The sequence below is a fragment of the Periplaneta americana genome, chromosome 3 (assembly GCF_040183065.1).
Source record: "Periplaneta americana isolate PAMFEO1 chromosome 3, P.americana_PAMFEO1_priV1, whole genome shotgun sequence".
In the NCBI taxonomy this organism is placed as follows: Eukaryota; Metazoa; Arthropoda; class Insecta; order Blattodea; family Blattidae; genus Periplaneta; species Periplaneta americana.
In genome coordinates this window covers 27,874,821-27,896,023 of record NC_091119.1, presented here as the reverse complement: position 1 = coordinate 27,896,023, position 21,203 = coordinate 27,874,821, and the positions used below count along the sequence as shown (strand labels likewise).

Here is a 21,203-nt window from a genome sequence, read left to right as displayed (position 1 = left end):
CACGTTGGAATTATTATAATGCTATCTTTACTATAAAGAGATCTACCGCCTAGTACCGACCTTGTAATAAAATGAAGCCGATACAATGTGAAATTTAACTTATGAAACATATTGAAAAGGTCGTTTTGATAGTTCTGCAGTGAAAATGTTAATAGCCTATTGTGCATTATCATTTTAAGAGCAGTATTCACTCGTTCGTTAGTTCTGGAAAAATGTATTCGAACAGATAGAACTGTCGAGCTATTTTTCAACATATTCCCCACAGGAATTGAGACATTTGTCATACCATGGTACCGACAAAGAGGCGCAGACGGCTGTCACAACTGATTCTGATCCCCAGACTTCTCCGACACAGAGATACAAAATTTGATTCCACGATATGAAAATTATGGTAGGGAATATGTTGGAAAATAGCTCAACAATTGCTTATCTGTTATAATAAATCTTTACATGAAGCGAAACTTATTTTTACGGCTCTCGTAATATTGCGCTGATTTGCCAAAACTTGTACAGGGACATCACTTTATTTTTACTTGCATTTTTATTGTACCTGCGTTTCTGAATGTACTTTTTATTTTTTTTATTTTAGTAGGTTATTTTACGACGCTTTATCAACATCTCAGGTTATTTAGCGTCTGCATGAGATGAAGGTGATAACGCCGGTGAAATGAGTCCGGGGTCCAGCACCGAAAGTTACCCAGCATTTGCTCATATTGGGTTGAGGGAAAACCCCTAAAAAAACCTCAACCAAGTAACTTGCCCCGACCGGGAATCGAACCCGGGCCACCTGGTTTCGAAGCCAGACGCGCTGACCGTTACTCCACAGGTGTGGACTGAATGTACTTGACTCCCACCCCTTTAACTAATATCCTTGCTCCCGTCAGTCATACAAACTTACTGTCGCTGTTGCATTCGAAGTCTGCTAGCAGTGAAGTAAACATTACAGAGTATAGTGTGTTTCAGAAATATGATTGCGTTTTCTATAGAAGAAAGAGCCTATATTATTGAAGCTTATTACCAGGGAAGGTAATTATGGAGATTAATTTTGTCATTTGTGTATTTTAATTTTAGTGTCGGAGGAGATTGTTGGAGATTGATTTGTAATCTTGTCGGATATTAATGGAGATTTTGGAAAATACAATTAACTCAGTATGAATATTACTTTCTAAACAATTAACATCAAAGGTTCGTTAGATTCTGGTAAAGGTGCGGTATGGCCAGTAGACAATATTTGTTGGATTGAAACTGTATTTAACACACATTCATTAAAATCCAAAGAAAAAAAAACTTGCAGCCCTCAAATTAACACTTTCAAATTATTTGTGAAATGTTGAATTCTCCGTCTTTTGAGTTCACTAATGTAATCAGAACACCTGGAATACCATGTAATGTATCCTACTTGAATGTGCAACAAATTCAAATGAAAAAAATGTCCGAAAACGAACTCAGAATATGAAATTCGCTATAAAAAGACGCAATAATAATAATTCGCGAATGTGTTTATATTTCGCTATTAGGACTCTATTTGCCGTTTTGTCGTGATTGTTTTATCCGCATATTATTAATCAGAATCACTTAATTAGTAAAGATTAGTAAAAATCTATAGTATATCTATTATGTCGTGATTTTCGAGATCTCCATAAACACCTGGCCCTGCTTATTTCGCACAGGTACGGCGTGTAGTATGACTGAATAACTTAATCTGTGTGGACTGAGCAGAAGTGAAAATTAGAGTTACCGAAAGTACGGTAATATGCTGAATAAAGTAGCCATTTATAATGAATAAAACCACCTGAAGAGTTGAATTTGTGAAAAAAAAACTGTTACTACTCTACTGTATTTTGATAAAATACCGTAAAAGTAATAAACAAACTGAAAATCGTAATATCTTATTTACCTGCAAGATAAATGAATACACTACTTTCCTCTCCTCCTATAGCTAGTAAAATGATTTGTTTACATATTGCACTAGCAACACCAAGCACCTGTAATGGAAGGGGGTAACAGTGTTTCCGAGTATAGCCAGGTTAATGTTAAAAATGTTGGTAAAACAAAAGTGATGTCCCTGTATAAGCACTTGTTTTGACATTATTAATATGGTGAAAGAATAAAAAACAACTTTTTGATCTGCCCCCATGAGAATGTTTGCTTGTAAGAAGAAGGCAGAAAAGAGGAAAGATTGTAGAATACTGGATTTACAGTGAAAAACTTCGTTAATACCGAATTACGTACTGTGCTCCAACCACGAAAAAGTCTCTGCCGGATGAGACGAAGGAGAGTAATGCTGTGGATGAATGTTGTCATAAGATGTCACAAGGTCACACACGTGGGTACTCTTATCTCTATTGGCTAGCTCTCACAGCACAAACCATAACATTGATACAGACATATTGATACTACCCTAATTACAAAATTAGATCACAGTTAATCTCCTGGTCTTTTAATCTCTCCATACAGGAAATAACATATTCAGGAGAGCGCATGGTTTTTAAACTGGCGTTATAACGGTAATATTATTTATCTACTTCGTTCCAATAGATGACGCAATAGTAAGCACATTCTTTTCACGGTTGATCTCCTGGTTGGAGAACAGTAAGTTATTCTCATTATTAGATACGAGAATCTCATGCGAATGCATGTTTCTATAGGAACACAGAACATAGCTCAAACTTAGTACTTATCCATTTCATTACTCTCCGGTTCCAAATATGTGTACTTTTTCCGTTCATATTTGAATGTTTTGGCCTTTTTAGGGATAATAACATACATAATGCATATTTAAGCAATTTTTAGTTTAATGATGCATATAATATACATTATATTCTGTTTAAATCCATGTTTAATGGTTTTGAGTGGACACCTCAATTTGTCGGTTTTTATGTACCTTATTTTCATATTCAGGAATCAGGATTGAAGAAGAAAAAGAAAAAAAACTAAATATCAGAGAAATGTTCATTCTAGTTTGCACTCATAACTTATTGCGATGTAGAAAGGTCATTCTGGTCTACAAAAACATATTGACTGACAAGCATAGGAACCTTACAGAAATCAATTTAGAAATGTAGTTAGTTGTAAACTGCGCAAAGAAGTGAAGTGAAATCAGAAATTTTGAACAAATATGTAAGTGCATATTTTAATGTGTTTTTCGCCTGATAGTGCATGTTTAATAGTTTGATAGTGCATGAATGCATGCATATTTTGGGATTTTGAAGTACATGAAATTCTCGTCTCTACTGGGTGTTCAGTTCAAAGTGTGTCATGGCTCGCTGTATGCCGTCATATGGCTAGTCGATGAGCCTAGAGAATTCAATCTTCCTACACTTCCGCAGAGGTGTATTACATATGTGTCAGAGAAGTTGCATAGCAAGTACGGCGTTCATTCTGAAGAGTACTTACTGATATGTACGGCAATGCCGGTAGTGGCAGGAATGTGAAATGTTTGGAAACATGTACTGAGATGGGTTTTTTCTTACTATCAGGATATGAGGAGTGGGTTAAGACGATTTCTTACGTATTTGTTGACATTAACTTCGACGGTCAACATGGACACGGAGCATTTGATTTGTGTTGTGGAATGTTGCCGTACGCAACCGATAACAAATACCCTGCGTACGACTTGGCCGCGCAAAACACAGTTCGAAAGAGGTTATGGTAACACACAGACCGTACAGACCGCCATCTGTTGCTACGACGTTCAAGTTATACAGTACACGTTCTCAAGTTCAGGTTGAACGCCTTGATTAATAGGCAACTTCTCTGACATAAAAGCTGAAACTCGCTTCAAATTGCTGACTCACAATAGTGACGTCATGACACACTTTGAAATGAACACCCAATACTCATTATCACTATGAATTAATGGGCAGGGCATGGTTGCGCCCCACGGTCAGATAAGATGCAGCAGATAAAAAGGGTCCCTGTTTTGTGGGCATAGTTGCGCCTCGTTCTCATCAGGTAGAGAAAAGGGGCATGGCATAGTTGCGCCCCGATGAAATAGGTAGAAAAAAAGACATTACGGGCGCTCGAGCCTCGTAATCAACCAATCTTATTGATTTCTTAATCTATTTAATATTCATTATCGATACCGTTAAAATGAACATCTTGAAGTTGGCAGTACTTTATTAACTGCTTTTTACTGTTTACGCAAAGATTATCGATAGCCTATCACAAAAATGAACACCATGAAGTTGGCAGTGCTTTTTTAACTGACATATTCAAATGAATTTCATGGGTCTCTCAGAAATGTCTTCCATAGCTTTTCTTTTAATGTTGTTTATGTGTAAGTCCGCAGCGTGGTTACGATCAATTTTGCTATTTAAAATAACACTTTTTTGTCTATAACACACAACAAATGAACTGCATTTTTTGTTTGTACAGCGATACCACTATAATACACTCAGGGACAAAAAAAAACCGGACACTTCTATATTTGCTTGTATTTTGTTGTCAATTATTTCAAAATAAAACAAAACCCATTTAAACAAAATAATGTTTCATTTAGCACCTTATACGACAACATTTGAAAAAAAAATCTCTAATGAGAAAATTTAGAAAAAATTACAAAGGGCGTATAACTATGGAATCCTTTGGTCTAACTGTTTTTTCATTTTATGGTGCCTTAAACATTAAAAACTCTTTTTAGTAACGGGTATTACCCCCTCTGGCTTGAATAACTGCATCCATATGTCTTGGCATGCTCTCAATTTGGTTAGCAATGCCTTCTTGAGGATTAAGTTCCCATTCTTCGCCAAGTGCTCGCCTCAACTCTTGTAACGATTCTGGTCTCGGTCGTCTATTCTTAACACGCCGTCCCAGCATGCCCCACACGTGTTCAATTGGGTTCATGTCTGGACTCCTTGCTGGCCATGGAAGAACATGGATTCTCACTTCTTGGAGATAATCTCCGACCGCATGGGCAATATGCGGCCGTGCATTATTAAGCATTAAAACAAAATTATCGCCTACAAATTGGCCAAATGGCACAACATGATCAGTCAAACATTCATTTATATACCTGTCAGCTGTTAGTCTTCCATTTTCAACAAAAAACCAACTCTGTACGAGCATCCGTACACACTCCTGCCCAAACCATCACTCCACCACCTCCATACGGCACATTTTCAGAAATGCAACACTGTGAAAATCGTTCTCCCCTCCTTCTCCAAACTCTTTCACGTCCATCAGGTGGGCACAGATTGAAACGGGACTCATCGGTAAACAGAACACAGCTCCACTGTCCATTTCTCCAATCCCTGTGATCATTTGCAAAACGCAGTCGTTCAACTCGATGCATCCTGAGAAGTCTGGGACCAGTTGCAGGTCTACTTGATATCAGTCCGCTTGCTTTCAACCTCCTTCTAACTGTTTTGGCCGAAATTGGACGTCCATGCAGGTTAACAAATTGCTGGGCTACACTAGTAGCTGGCAGGTTGCGCTCCCTAAGAACTCTCAACACCATATACCTGTCTTCATTTGGATTTGTATCTCTTGGACGACCCGAACCTGGTCTTCTGGTATATTCTAGGGTCTCTCTATACCGTTTCATGGCATCATGGGTTGTGCTTCTAGCCATATTCATAACATTTGCAATGTAACGTACACTGCGTCCATCATCGTTAAGGGCTACAGCTCGAGCCACATCTTCAGGTCGCATCTTGTTTTAAGACAAATGATATAACCCCACTTAAACTCAGAAAATGTAAAAATAAAGAAATAACGAATGATAACGATAATGAAGCACAAAATGGTTGAGACAAAATTTGTTATAGCTGAGACTCCGAAAGCAATGGTTGTAATGGCTTGTTTATAAAACAAAAAACAATCAACAATGTATACACGTCTCCATAACAACAGATGGCTACAATAATATTGTATGAGAAGATAATGGTTTGCAAAATACCAGAAAATATTAAAGTGTCCGGATTTTTTTGTGCCTGAGTGTATTTTTAAGTTATTTATTTTATGACAATCACTTTTATGTGTACTACTTCCATCGGGGCGCAACTATGCCATGTCCATTCTGCTACCTGATTTCTTCGGAGCGCAACTATGCAATGTCCATTCCGTTACCTGATTTCTTAGGGGCGCAACTATGCCATGCCTAGGCTTCCCAATTGACCGCGGAGCGCAATTATGCCATACCGGAATTAATAAAGCTTACTAATTTCAGTTAGTGATTTCTCATGAGGGAAGAAGGTTCATCATGAAATTTGGCTAGCACAAGAGATCACTTGTGGAAAATTAAGCAAAAACATATTTTTTTGAATCCAACAGAGACTCTGAGGCTGTACCCGCCTGCCGCGGCTGTGGACCGTGTCTGCGTTCGACAATACACTCTGAATGCCGACCCTCCCTGCGAGATGAGCCCGGGAGAAGCCCTCTTCATCCCCATCATTGGCCTGCATCGCGACCCCGAATACTTCCCTGACCCGGAACGCTTCGACCCTGAGAGGTTCAGCGAGGAGAACAAAGCTAAAATCAACCCCTTGACGTACATACCTTTTGGAATGGGACCCAGGATCTGTATCGGTGAGTGTGAATAAACCTGAGTCTTGTTGTGGCCAAAACACTTCATAAGCTAATGCAAGACGTACAGTACATAATAGATATATTCCTTACAATGCTCCACTAATTTGGGCCATGTGCTCCATGACAAGGAATAAATCAATTATGTATGCCTTTTTTTTTTAATCTCTGTCGTCTTAAAAATTTGTAAAGATAATCAGAATTAATTTTTTTTCTTCTGTGGGGACGTGAGCATTTATAACTACGATATCGCACCATCTACCCTTAAGTACTAAATACGATAACCTGTCACTGATAAATTCGACCTTTTTTACTGCTGATTCTATTCTTTTATGTACAAAGAATCCTGTTCCTAATTGGTGATTAATGTTTCCTTCCCCATAATACAACAAGTAATCGCCTATTTGTGATATGCCATTCCCATCTAACCTAACCTCTTGTACTCCCACGAAGTCTACAGCAGAGTCCGTATAGGCCAGTTTCTATCTTATGCTTTTCCAATTCACTGCGGGCTAAAGCAGGGAGATGCATTGTCACATCTACTTTTTAACTTTGCTCTAGAATATGCCATTAAGAAAGTTCAGGATAACACAGAGGGTTTGGAATTGAACGGGTTACATCAGCTTCTTGTCTATGCGGATGACGTGAATATGTTAGGAGAAAATACATAAACGATTAGGGAAAACACGGAAATTTTACTTGCAGCTAGTAAAGCGATCGGTTTGGAAGTAAATCCCGAAAAGACTAAGTATATGATTATGTCTCATGACCAGAATATTGTACGAAATGGAAATATAAAAATTGGAGGTTTATCCTTCGAAGGGGTGGAAAAATTCAAATATCTTGGAGCAACAGTAACAAATATAAATGACACTCAGGAGGAAATTAAATGCAGAATAAATATGGAAAATGCCTGTTATTATTCGGTTGAGAAGCTTTTGTCATCTAGTCTGCTGTCAAAAAATCTGAAAGTTAGAATTTATAAAACAGTTATATTACCGGTTGTTCTATATGGTTGTGAAGCTTGGACTCTCACTTTGTGAGAGGAACAGAGATTAAGGGTGTTTGAGAATAAGGTTCTTAGCAAAATATTTGGGGCTAAGAGGGATGAAGTTACAGGAGAATGGAGAAAGTTACACAACACAGAACTGCACGCATTGTATTCTTCACCTGACATAATTAGGAACATTAAATCCAGACGCTTGAGATGGGCAGGGCATGTAGCACGTATGGGCGAATCCAGAAATGCATATAGAGTGTTAGTTGGGAGGCCGGAGGGAAAAAGACCTTTGGGGAGGCCGAGACGTAGATGGGAAGATAATATTAAAATGGATTTGAGGGAGGTGGAATATGATGGTAGAGACTGGATTAATCTTGCTCAGGATAGGGATCAATGGCGGGCTTATGTGAGGGCGGCAATGAACCTCCGGGTTCCTTAAAAGCCAATAAGTAAGTAAGTAATCAGAATTAGTTAATTCGTGTAACATTTTATATATGAGTAATTAATGCATAGGTTTACCTTTATTATTACCATGTTTATTCTCTTCATCTTAATTTCCATTTTTATTTATTTTTATTCTTCTATTCTAGTTCGTCCTAACCTGTTACAAATATTTGCCCTTGAATTTCTAAATTTTGTATTTTTATGTCGCTAATTAATAAATATTTTGATACACCGGGTGTTTCAAAATGAATATCGAGGTTTTAAAGCTTTGTAGTATTTATTACATTTAACATACAATTATAAATAATACACCAAATGAAATAGCAACTCAAACAGTTTGCTACAAGTGCTCAATGTGAGCACCATTCGTCACACGGCACACATCGGGTCGATAAGCTAGTTCTTCCCTAACCTTGATCAGTGTGTCTGGAGTAATTGTTGCAACAACTGCTTCAATCCTCTGTCTTAAGTCTGGTAGGTATATGCATGAATCCCCAAAGGTAAAAACCGCATGGCGTAAGATATGGTGAACGTGGAGGCCATGCGAAACAAGCTCTGTCATTCGGCCCCTGTAGGCTGTAGAGCTTGTAGCAACTGAAAATGATAAGGACTTAGTTGTAAGCGTCTGTTTAAAATTCTCCACACAGACGTCGCTGGAATTGCTAATTCACGACTAGCCTTCCGAACAGATTTCTTGGGGCTACGCGTAAAAGACTCTCTCACTCGTTCAACGCGCTTTCTGACGGCAGACAGAGGAAACATGCATGCGCGTACAAAACTGTTTGAGTTGCTCTTTCATTTCATGTATTATTTATAATTGTATGTTAAATATAATAAATACTACAAAGCCTTAAAACTCCGATATTCATTTTGAAACATCCTGTATTAGAACGTACCGTTATTCACCACATATTATATATTTCTGTTAATTTCCTGACCACATACTCCATATTTTCCTGATCCTGAGCTATGATTATTTGGTCACTAGCGAAATGAAGATTGTAAGTAAATAAATGTAGGGGAAGGTTGCCTATATCGTACCACTTTTCAGTTTTTCTTTAGCCATTTCTAAATGGGAAGGAATTTTAATTGCATACACTGCTAAACATTGAGACAGGACCTTGGGACACAAAATATATTTTTTTCAGAATTTTTAAATAATTATCAATTGTTTTAAAAGACATTACTTAAAACTCTTGCAAGTGGTACGATTTGTGCGCCTAGTTTCCTAAATCGTACCTATAGGTTGCTTAAATCGTACCCATTTGTAAAATTCACAATTTTCAAAATAAGAACTACATAAAAATAACTTATTTCATTATATTATTGTCATTTACTATGACATTTTATTAATACAAATGAGAAACAAAGATGTTTTAAGATACAGAGATTTTTGTAATATATAAATCTTAAATAGGCTATTATCGAGATCTAATAAAACGAAAACACGAAGGGTCACTCAAGATTAAATCATATTTAATAGCTGTATTCCTCCCGTTGACGGATCCATTTGCAGGACGACCCGCACCTCCCTTTGTTTTGCCCATCAAATATCGCTTGAAAATCGATTTTGGGATTTTGTACTTACGGCAACATTCATTCAATCCCACTGCTCCGGATCGAAATTCATCCACTGCCTTAAGTAAAGCACTTGGTTTCGATTTTCCGTATTCTCGTTTGGTCATTATTTATTCTGGAATTTGAAAATATTATGCACCTAACGTTATTTGTTCACGTTGCCAAAATCGTACTAGTACGATATGAGCAACCTTTTAAAGGTACGATTTAGGAAACCAGCACTCCAAGCAAACTATTCAGATTATAACCTGAACAAAGCTGTTACAGTGACCATTTTTACCGTTTAAATAATGCAAACAATCTAATATACTAGGTGTAATAAAACACATTCATTAAACTAACTCAATGTTTCAATAAGAGCTTACGAAAGAGTAACAAAATCTTATATGAGAAATCAGAACTTACTATTAAGCACGATTTACTACAGCTGTTGTCTTGGTTGAAAGGCGGGAAACTGAACGAGTGTTTCTATTTGTATTTCATAGAAAACTCCCCAGATGGTCCCTACATGCAATACTTTCCTCAATATTAATAGTGGTACGAGTTCGGCGCCGGTACGATTTAGGCTACTTTCTCCTATTTTAAACTTGTATACCCATCCGTGAACATTTTCTTCTCTAAACTTGCAATATTTCATGTGTATACATTTTAAATAAAGATGGTGATATGTAACAACCTTGACGTAATCCTCTGGTGACTGGAAATTCATTAGACAATTATTTTCCTATTTTAATATTTGACACTAAATTCTAGTACAAATTTTTTATAGCTCGAATAATTCGCTCATTCATTCCCATATTTCGAGATACATTCCATTATTTTACAACTGGAACTCTGTCATATGCCTTTTCTAGTCCCAGAGTATGTACTCTTAACAACGGAGCGGAATTTGATTTGCAACCTGGTCGACAAAACACAGCTTTCATCCGAATAATTTCTTCTGCCCCTCAATCCTTTTCCACTACAAATTCATTCCACAAAATCACTTGTTTTAATACTGTTTTTTCCAAAAAGCGTCGTTCATTTTAGCCCCACCTCAAATTGTATTACAGAAATTTAACTCAAGTGAGACAGGAGGGAAGTGCTTGTGATATAAGAAATAAAAAAAGAAAGACAATGCATAGGGTTACAATTTCTAAATACGAGCAAAATGAAGGAACCTTCTCTTATTGTTACAGGAAACCGATTCGCTCTGATGGAAGCTAAGTTGGCAGTGGTGCACCTGTTATCCCGGTTCACCTTCAAAGTGGTCGCCAAGACACCTGTTCCTATCAAGATCGTGCAGAAGGGGTTCAACATGTCGATTGACGGCGATTTCTGGCTGGGACTGGACAAGAGGAGCAGAAGTATTTCCTGAGTTCATATCGCTTAAAATGATGTCCGTGGCACTTACATAATTTCTATCGTGCGTTCTAGATATACTCCATTATTTTCTACTTTGCTGTTTCCACGTCTTAAGATGCCAATGGATGTATTTTATGAAAACATTGCATTGTGAACGTTACATAGGAATTTTTTAAAAGAAAAAAATAATAAACATTTTTAAAGCATAGCACAATATTTTAATTTAATACACATATTAATGTAACACGCCTTAATATGACAACGTTTATTAACCTTTTTCTTATACACTTTTAACATAATTTTTGCAATTATCATTAAACTGCTCAAAAATGGCTATGTAAATTATGAGGCATATTTAAAAGCAAACTTACAAATTAAACCGAATCCTTTAACTCTATTAAATATAGAATATAATCTAAATTTAACATAAGAAATACTGAAATCAGAAGTAAACACTGAAATACTAAAACAATTGTCTTTAGAGACAATTAATATTAGGTACCCTCCACAAAACCGGCTTCATTTATACACTGACGGATCCTTGATCTCCAGAGAACAAGGTGCCGGTGCAGGTGTTACATGCTGCCTCTTCTCACTTTATAGATCTCTTGGATATGGAACAACAAGTTTTGATGGAGAAATCGTTGCAATAAGTGAAAGTTTCAGGAATCTTCTATGCCACATCAATAAATTTAAGAATGCAGTTATATTGTCAGACTCCAAAGCAGCTATTCTATCAATAGTCTCTAAACACACACCTTCATCTCAAACAGCAGAAATAACTAAAATGCTCTCTCAATTATTATCACTCAATAAAAGAATTGTATTCCAATGGATACCATCCCATTGTGGAATCCTGGGAAATGAGAATGCGGATGCTTTAGCAAAGAAGGGCAGCACTGCTATTTACAGACCTGTTACTAAATCTACGTATTACTCTGTGAAAAGATTTATTAAATCTACATACTTAGACTTCAACAAACAAAATTTGATAACACAATCCCAAGGGAAAAAATTGAACTCTCTGCATAAAAATCCACAGTTAATTCCCGATTTACCACGAAAATCGTCTGTAGCTGCATTTAGATTGGCAACAGGCCACGATTGTTTGGCCAAACACCTGCATAGAATTGGAATATATCAGTCCCCTAACTGCCCATTGTGCAACTCAAACCAAGAAATGGATTCGGAACACCTCAAAATCTGTGTTTCAGTGGCTGGCCATGATAATATCTTTGAAAAATACTGGAGTGCAAGAGGTCAAATGACTTTATTGTCAAACGCCTGGCATTAGAAAACAACAACAACATATTATGAGGCATAGGATGTACGAAAACCTGGGAAATAGGGGAACTGATTTGAAACTTGAAAGTATGGCAATAGTAAGACTAATGCCGTATTATGTCAATTTACTGGAGGAGGAAGTTCCCCGGACATATTTCTGTTAAAAGTAGCGACAGTGGAGAATCCGCGGAGAGTTTGCCTTTTCACAGTATTTCTGGACGTGAATGATCCCCTAACAAATGCTTTGTGTTGTTTACATGAGTGTATGATTTTCTGCACCTTCATAGGCCTACATCTATAAAACCAGTGTTGAAACATAATGTTTTATGTTTTTGAAATCGTCGTCATCATCATCATCATCATCATCATCATAATCATCATCATAAGTACCTAGAGAATTGTAATATTTAACATCTGTAAGTTTGTAATATATTTTACAATGATACTGAAATTTAAAAAATGTTAAATGTTATGTTTCATTTAACGACGCTCGCAACTGAAGAGGTTATATCAGCGTCGCCGGGTGTGCCAGAATTTTGTCCCGTAGGAGTTCTTTTACATGCCAGTAAATTTACTGACATGAGCCTGACACATTTAAGCGCACTTAAATGCCATTAACCTGGCCCGGGATCGAACCCGCAACCTTGGGCATAGAAAGCCAGCGCTATACCAACTCGCCAACTAGGTCGACTTTTGTATTTATATTATGTGTATATATGTATGTATTCCTTTAAATATATATATTTTCCTTAAATATATAAACGTTATTGATATTTTTTATTTTACTCCTTATGTAGACAGATGTACACTGCTCCGTCGATTTAGTAGAATTCGTTTGAGTCTAAAGAAGGCAGGAAACAGTACAACGTGGTGTGTTGTGACGAGAATCCAAGCCCCCGCATAATGGTAAGGCATCATGTCACAAACACTTTCAAGTCTGAGTAATTCTGACAAAGTAAATATTATTCAACGCCTTGAAAACAGCAAAAATGTTAAGGATAATGCTGGAGAGAGTAAGGTAATATTTATTTATTTTGTATTTATTTATTTAGTTATTTATTTATTTAATCCTTTATTTTTTATTATAACATGTTTAAATTCTATACGGTGGGATAAACATCTTTGGAAGGATACCAAAAAATATATTGGCAAAATGTTGGTTGAATCTGTATTAAACTACGGAAATGAAATATGGGTAACGAATGCATATTATAAAAAAAGAATTTTGGCCGTAGAAATGGATTATTTGAGACGAAGTGCTAGAGACTCCCGCTTGGACCACATTAAAAATGAAGAAATTAGGCATAGAATGGATGCTGAAGAGACAGTGTTAAATAGACTAGAAAATAAGAGTTTGAAGTGGTTTGGTCATCTGATGAGAATGGGTGAAGATAGATGGCTAAACAAATTTACAAGTGGAAACCTCAAGGAAGAAGAGGAAGAGGTAGACCAAAAAGAACTTGGGGCAACGAAGTAATGGAGGTCATGCACAAGAGGGGGTTGAGGACTGAAGACGCACAAGACAGAAGGCTTTGGAGGATTGGCACAGGAAGATGGCAGTAGCTGTAGAATCCTGAAAAAAATATATATATATACATATATATATATATATATATATATATATATACTAATAATAAATCTGTAGACGAAATTTTTCTGGTAATTTTAGATTTTCCAAAAATAATTTGTCCTAACATATATAATTAACCACCCTGAAACCGAAAATCGCTTTTTTTTTTATTTTTGTTTGTATGCCTGTGTGTATGTTTGTTACCTTTTCACGCGATAATGGCTGAACGGATTTCGATGAAAATTGGAATATAAATTAAGTTCGTTGTAACTTAGATTTTAGGCTATATGGCATTCAAAATACATTATTAAAAGGGGGGTTATAACGGGGCCTAAATTAAATAAATCGAAATATCTCGCTTATTATTGATTTTTGTGAAAAGTGTTACATAACAAAAGTTTCTTTAAAAATAATTTGCGATAAGTTTTATTCTTTGAAAAATTTTGATAGGGCTGATATTTAATGAGATAAATGAGTTTTAAAATTAAAATAACTGCCATCCAAGGCCGTGTAATAAATTAAAAAACAAATGACTTCGTCTAAAAGGGACCTTGGACAGCAACAATCGAAAGCTGTGAAAGATAGCCTACAGAGAATGTTTCTGTGTTTGTATGAAGTAATATCGGAAGCTAAATTAACAGATTTGTATAATTAATTATTATTTCACCATTGGAAAGTGTAGTTTCTCTAGATGGACATAGCTAATGCTATAATGTTATTACCGTAACTTCTGATATAATATGATATAATATAATATAACATGTAATATTATATAATATAATTTAAGTTATTTGAAGGGTTCGGAACCATAGTGGGCCAAGCGCCATTTACTGAATACGTAGAAAACAAGGGTTAAAAAGAAGTTATTACCATAATTAAATGGACACATATAACAAGTAAAATAAAGTATACACATTAAAACTAAATGATGTCAATGTTCATTAAACTATGGTTGCATGTAATAACAATTAAGAAACATGTTAAAGGAATTGTCATTGCACCAAATGAGTCGTCTCTGGACAAAAATGATCGCATTTTAATTATTTGGATGCAATTTAAATTAAGTAACATATTAAACGATTTATCCTTCTATCAAACACGAATGTTCACTGGATCAAATGTTCTATTTTAATTACGTAATTACTTTATATTTATTTCTAACGGGTGCAGCGGAGCGCACGGATACGGCTAGTATATATATATATATATATATATATATATATATATATATATATATATATATATAATTTATTTGTTTATATATTCCTTCATTCATTAATTCATTTCTTCATAACTTCACTCACTTCTTTCTTTCTTTACTTATTTATTTTATTTATACATATCAACCATCCCATATCATAAAGATAAATACCAACTTCACGATATCAGTGTTACGGGATTGATGTTTGGAGCAAGAGAAACGATACCTAACTTCTCTTCTCAATTGTGTAAGACCCTAGGACTGCACAAATCGTTTTTGAATGAACTGGCCCCCCTCATAATTAGAGAGTCAGTCAAACTTTACGAAACCACTTAGCTATATGGACTCTAATTCAGTGTACTGAAAAAACTGACGCACCATTATCATTTTTCTTTCTCTTATTAGCTTTCATTACTTCTTTACTTGTAACTTTTTTTTATTCTGTAAACTGCCATTGTTTGTTTGTTTGTGTACTTGCTTAACTTTTTTCTTACTCTGTTATCTTTCATCATCTATTTGTTCTTGTATTATTTTGTATGCTTTGTCTAATGGCAGCCTCTAATTTCAGGAAGCTCTAGTAAATAAAAATATATACATATATATTTTTTTTTTCATTCATTTATCCATATATTGATAGTCATTTATTATTGTGTGTATGTATATATATATATACAGGGACATCATTTTATTTTTACTTCAGTTTTTATTGTACCTGAGTTTTTGAATGTACTTCATTCCCACCCCGTCTGCTAATGAAGTTGCAACTCTCCTCCACACAGATCCAAGGCCGCATACAGTAAGCAGTACTGAGTTAATGAGTATAGTACGTTCCAGAAATACGTTCACGTTTTCCAGTGACGAAAGAGTTTTCAATATTGAATCGTATTTTCGCACAGATACTGTCGTCCGTTTGCCTATGTCGCATCCCGATTTCCCCCACCTGCTTCTGCTCGTCCCACTGTGGGCTGGGCTGTCTTAGCTCTTTTCTGAAAACATTAATTTCTGTTAGGAATTGGACGTCTACGTAATATTATACAACTGTTTAAAATAACTTAAATAAATGGGCCTTGTTAAGTAATTAACTGTCACGTGATTTCCCTTCTTTCTACGATCCTGCGACATAACCACTTGGACGTACAGTAGATAGCATGTCTGAGTAATTTTATCTGTGCAGGTCGGGTAGAAGTGAAGACTGAATTTACAATACGTAAAATATTCTTTTATACAGTAGGTACAGAATTATTTCAACATGAGTTACTAGTACGATGGACGAAACTGGTAATTGGAATTAGATGCAATAGTCTATAGTGCGATAATATGCACAAAAGAACTGAAGCCTGTATCGAAATGAACGGCCACCATTTTCAAAAATGTGTTTCAACATCCGTATTATGATTATTTTTCAATTTAACTTCATTCTCTATATTGTACGCTAATGTGCTGTAGACAGTATAATATACACTGCATAATGAATACGTTCGCATGGATAACTCAGTTCGGGAGTAAAAACACTTATTGTTAATACTGTACTGTATTTTGATTAAACAAAAACCTAATGAAAATTATCAAACTCGAAATTGCGATATTTCATAGTTTACGTAAATGGATGATATACTTTTCCTCCCTCCTATACCTAGTAGAGTGATTTGTTTGTACAGGGACATCATTTTATTTTTACTAACATTTTTAATATTAACCTGGCTATACCTTTGGATCAACCGGAAACACGTTTTCTACCCCCTTCCACGACTGGAGTACGATGATACACAAACAAACCAGGTTCGTACTTAGTATCAGTAACTCATGTTGAAATAATGCTGTACCTACTCTATAAAAGAGCACCTTACGTACTGTAAATTCAATCTTCACTTCTGCCCGATCCGAAAAGATAAAATTACTCAGAAATGCTATCTACTGTCCAAGTGGTTATGTCGCGGGATCGTAGAAAGGGGGGAAATCACGTGACAGTTAATTAAATAACGAGGCCCTTTTATTTGAGTTATTTTAAACAGTTGTATGGGTATAATATTACGTAGACGTTCAATTCCTGACAGAAATTAATGTTCTCGGAAAAGAGCTAAGACAGCCCATCCACTAGCCTTTACAGAGATGGAATAGATGCGAGTGGTGGAAACCGGGATGCGACGTAGGCAAACGGACGACAGTACCTGTGCGAGAATGATTCAATATTGAAAGCTCTTTCGTCACTGGAAAACGCGAACATATTTTTGGAACGTACTGTTTACTATGACCGTAAGGCTACTATGACTATATATGCGGTCTTGGATCTGTGTGGAGGACGGGTTGAACTTCATTAGTAGAAGGGGTAGGAGTGAAGTACATTAAAAAACTCAGATACAATCAAATTTGAAGTAAAAATAAAATGATGTCCCTGTATTTTACGTCAGCATCATCGAACTCCAGTCGTGGAAGGGGGTAGAAAACGGTATTTCCGGTTCTCAATCCTTAATCCAAAGGTATAGCTAGGTTAATATTAAAAATGTTAGTAAAAATAAAATGATGTCCCTGTATAAACAGTGAAGATGACGTTCAAAACTGCGCACCATGTAGACACAAAATCTTCATGCATGTTAATTGAACGGTCGTTTTAAACTTGATTATTTCAATATTCCTCCCAGATTGCATGCGTACGCGCATAGAAAATTGAACCATGTAGAATGTGTAGATGGAGCTTTTTGGTACAAACTTCCTACCTATGGTTATACTTATAAATAATGCAACGTGGGAGGAGAAACTTGAGCTCTACCGTAGATTCAATCCAGCGAGAGCGACGTGTCATTGACACGGGACGGAAAACGCAACACAAGGTCACCAGCTGTTTACAACATGGAGTCAAGGTCTCTCGCGTTATATACAAATCAATTACGTAACGGCTTGCTACAGTATTGGATTTCCAGCCTCCGTGACATTTCGTTAATTCTCTTTCGATTGCATATCCGAGAATAATCGATACTTGCGGTTTTATAACGGTAGAAAACTGACCTGTCATTGGCTGAACAGTTGTAACCTGAGTCGTCATTGGCTGAAAGACCTGATCTTTAATGAGTAGGTGTACTTTAATGACATGCTACCAGGTGTATAATTACTACATTTCGGCATGGTCGAGCATAAAATAAATTATATCATTAATAATAAAATAAAAACCTATAAAAACTAAAATAATTCTAAAAATAAATACAAAAATAAATTTAATAAATTTAATATATATATATATATGTATATATCATAACCTAAGATAAATAAATTATATCACTGACACCACATATCAATATTTTATTATATTAAACTACTTAAATAATTATATTCAAAATGCAACAATATCACTATTCAAACTTAATACATTTAAAGAAAATCAATGCAAAAATAATAATAAATACTAACGTGAATAACCTAAAGAATATCAAGAGCTAATGCTGGGTAATTTCGAACCTGGAGCCTGGAATCATTTCGCCTACATTATCACCTTCATCTCACTCAGGCGCTAAATAATAATCACAGCGGTCGATAAAGCGTCGTAAAATAATCAATAAAAAAAGAACGGATTTCCAATGTAAATAATCTGAGAATGGATTCTGGTTCTGTCAGAACTGTAGGCGCTACTGAATGGATTTTCTTCATATACAGAATGAACAGTAACTATTGTCATTAATACCAGGGGGTTATTCCTTCAGATATTTATTTAAAATAAAAATGTTTAATGGAAATTTGTTCGTTTTTGCTTACTTTTCGAGATAATAATTATTTTATAGGAAACATTTCATAGCTTGTTTTGGGAAAGCCATTGACTGAATTCCCAATATGCTCACAAGGGACCCAGATTATGATGATTGAATTTAATGAAAATGCATATTTAAGCTAATTTTCGCTCGTTAAGAAACATGGTGATAGTCGTTCGTTTCGCTTTCCCCTCGTTTACGAAATATAATAACTTGAAAATCGTTGCTACTTATACCGCTTCTTGCGCGTACTCGGATCCTCATAGTTCCACGACACAGGATCACAGCTCTCACGCGTGTCATATGATTGACGAATTTAACATTGTATATATTATTTTATAGTAGACTTATCTGAGAAATTCCAGCATCAATAAATTTTACATAATGTGTGCACTACTTCTTTACGACGATTTTCTGAAATAGAAAATCATTAGAGTCAAATATCTTACTTGTAGGATTATAAAGAACGCGTTTTGCGTGCAATCCAGACAATGAAAACGTATTACTTATTTGGATAAATATTATGTAATTTCATTTAAGTAGGGTAGCTTATGTCTTTTGAATAACAGTTCGAAAAATGAACTATAAACGTCACTATCACTCGCAGCATAATAAACGAAAGAATTGTTACATAATACAAAACATGTATCAGTAAATGTCATCTTCGCTATCTTTATTCCATTTACTGTGAAAGCCAATGTAAATCTAACCTTCGAACGCATGACTTTCTTATCTATGTTGGGAGCAAAGTGCGAAAACTTCCATTGGGATTTTATTTTGACCAAACTTAGGTTTGGACGCCTAATATTTCTCAAAGCCCGAAATTTGGATTTTGGCCTTTTAACCCAGATATATCGGAATATTTCACTGAATGGCAAATTTTATGAAATAACTTCGCATTGAATTGATTATCATGAAACAAATTCTGGGTATATTATCATAATCAGACATAGCATCTTGGGGACCGATTGAGGGTAACACTGTGTATGCAAATTGACTGAATGCTGGAGCAAGAGCGGCGTATGTACACAACAGACTATGTAAGGAGGAATACTATAAAATAAACAATTATTTATTCACCACGACACACATTTAGCTACCCGTCAGTACTCTACTTATCTGCATAGATAGTGCAGCTGTAGTACATCATGCCGAAGAAAAAGGGATATAAGAAGCATCAATTTGTGACAGAATTTGGAAACGAGTATGGAGTGAATGGGGAATATATTGTATGATTTGAGGCTTTCTCGGCGTTGGTTCGCTAATATGTTTTCGCGGGATATCAGCCGAGTTAAAATTTGGGAATGTTCCAAGCTTTCAACTGCTATCTCTGCAGCCATCTTCAAGGAAGTAGTGTCTTGGAAAAATCGAAAAAGAGAGGAGAATTGGGAGGACAAATTTAAAAGGTACGCAAAACGCGTCCTTGCAAAGGGTCCGGGGCTGCAAGAAACTAAATATGTGAGCTCCAAGCCTGTTGGCCACTAGTCTCACTCCGGGTTACGCTTCTCCAATGAAGGAGCTCTAGAAAATTTTGAAGGGGAAAACCGAAAATGGACGTAACCTCTTAGGTACCACATACGCGAGGGGGACGGAAATGTGATCAAAGGAATCACGGGACGGGACGAGGAGGAGATGGCTGGTGTAAATCTGCACATTGAAATGAAGTGTGTCATTTCGCAGTGCAGGAGGAGTCGAGAAGACTCTGTCGTCTGTTGTTCGATGACAAGGCAAGTGAAGATCGCCAGGAGAGACGCCGTGAATTCTGAATCTGCAAATTGAAAGGTTCCCTGTCCTTTCGCATTGCGACTATATGAGTGACGTTGCACATGTATTTCGTAATTTTATTGACTCTGAACTAGGCATTAAGTTGTTTGTTAGGAAAAAGGGGTATTTATGGGGAAGGGCATATAGGTCCGTGGTCCATGCTATTGTGTTAAATCAGCTGCAGAAACAAAATAAACTCATAAGACAAGTTCTTTTTATTACTTCACGTGTTTAATTATTATCAGTGGTCTTTAGTTTTTGTGTTATGAGCCAAACAAAAGAGAAAAATTCATTTAAATTTGCTAATAATTATGTGTTTGTTCAGGGAACAGCTAGGTTTACTTTGATGTGAACTAATGTGAGACACTTTAATCACTTACATAATATAATTAATTAAGTACAGCAATTAATAACTTGTTTTAAATGTGAACGATGTAAATGAACACAGTCTATGTATGTACACATCTATAAATAAATACATAAATATATTATGGAAGTGGCAATAGTAAAATGGATCGCAATAAAACAAAATTATTTACACTGACTACCTGCTTTATGAGTTTACATATTACAACGGGCGACTGTAAACATTTTAAGTGTTTCAAAAGAAAATTGTCTTCTTTTTCTTTGCCACTATTACATAATACTGATGTCATGGCTATTAAATATTTACATTATTTGTAATACAAATTTCCATAAATAGCAATGTTATTGCAACCTAGCAATTATATAATAAGCACAGCTGCTTAATACAGT

At 35.8% G+C, this 21,203-nt stretch overlaps 1 protein-coding gene across 1 annotated transcript in view; it reads left to right on the top strand.

The window, feature by feature from the left end:
* LOC138697009 (uncharacterized) overlaps positions 1–21,203 on the top strand; it is a 104,034-nt gene that overhangs the window by 29,172 nt on the left and 53,659 nt on the right. Inside the window, exons 7-8 of the mRNA XM_069822600.1 lie at positions 6,274–6,528; positions 10,726–10,901. Coding sequence (XP_069678701.1) covers positions 6,274–6,528; positions 10,726–10,901 — 431 coding nt within the window. The remainder of the gene's footprint in view (positions 1–6,273; positions 6,529–10,725; positions 10,902–21,203) is intronic.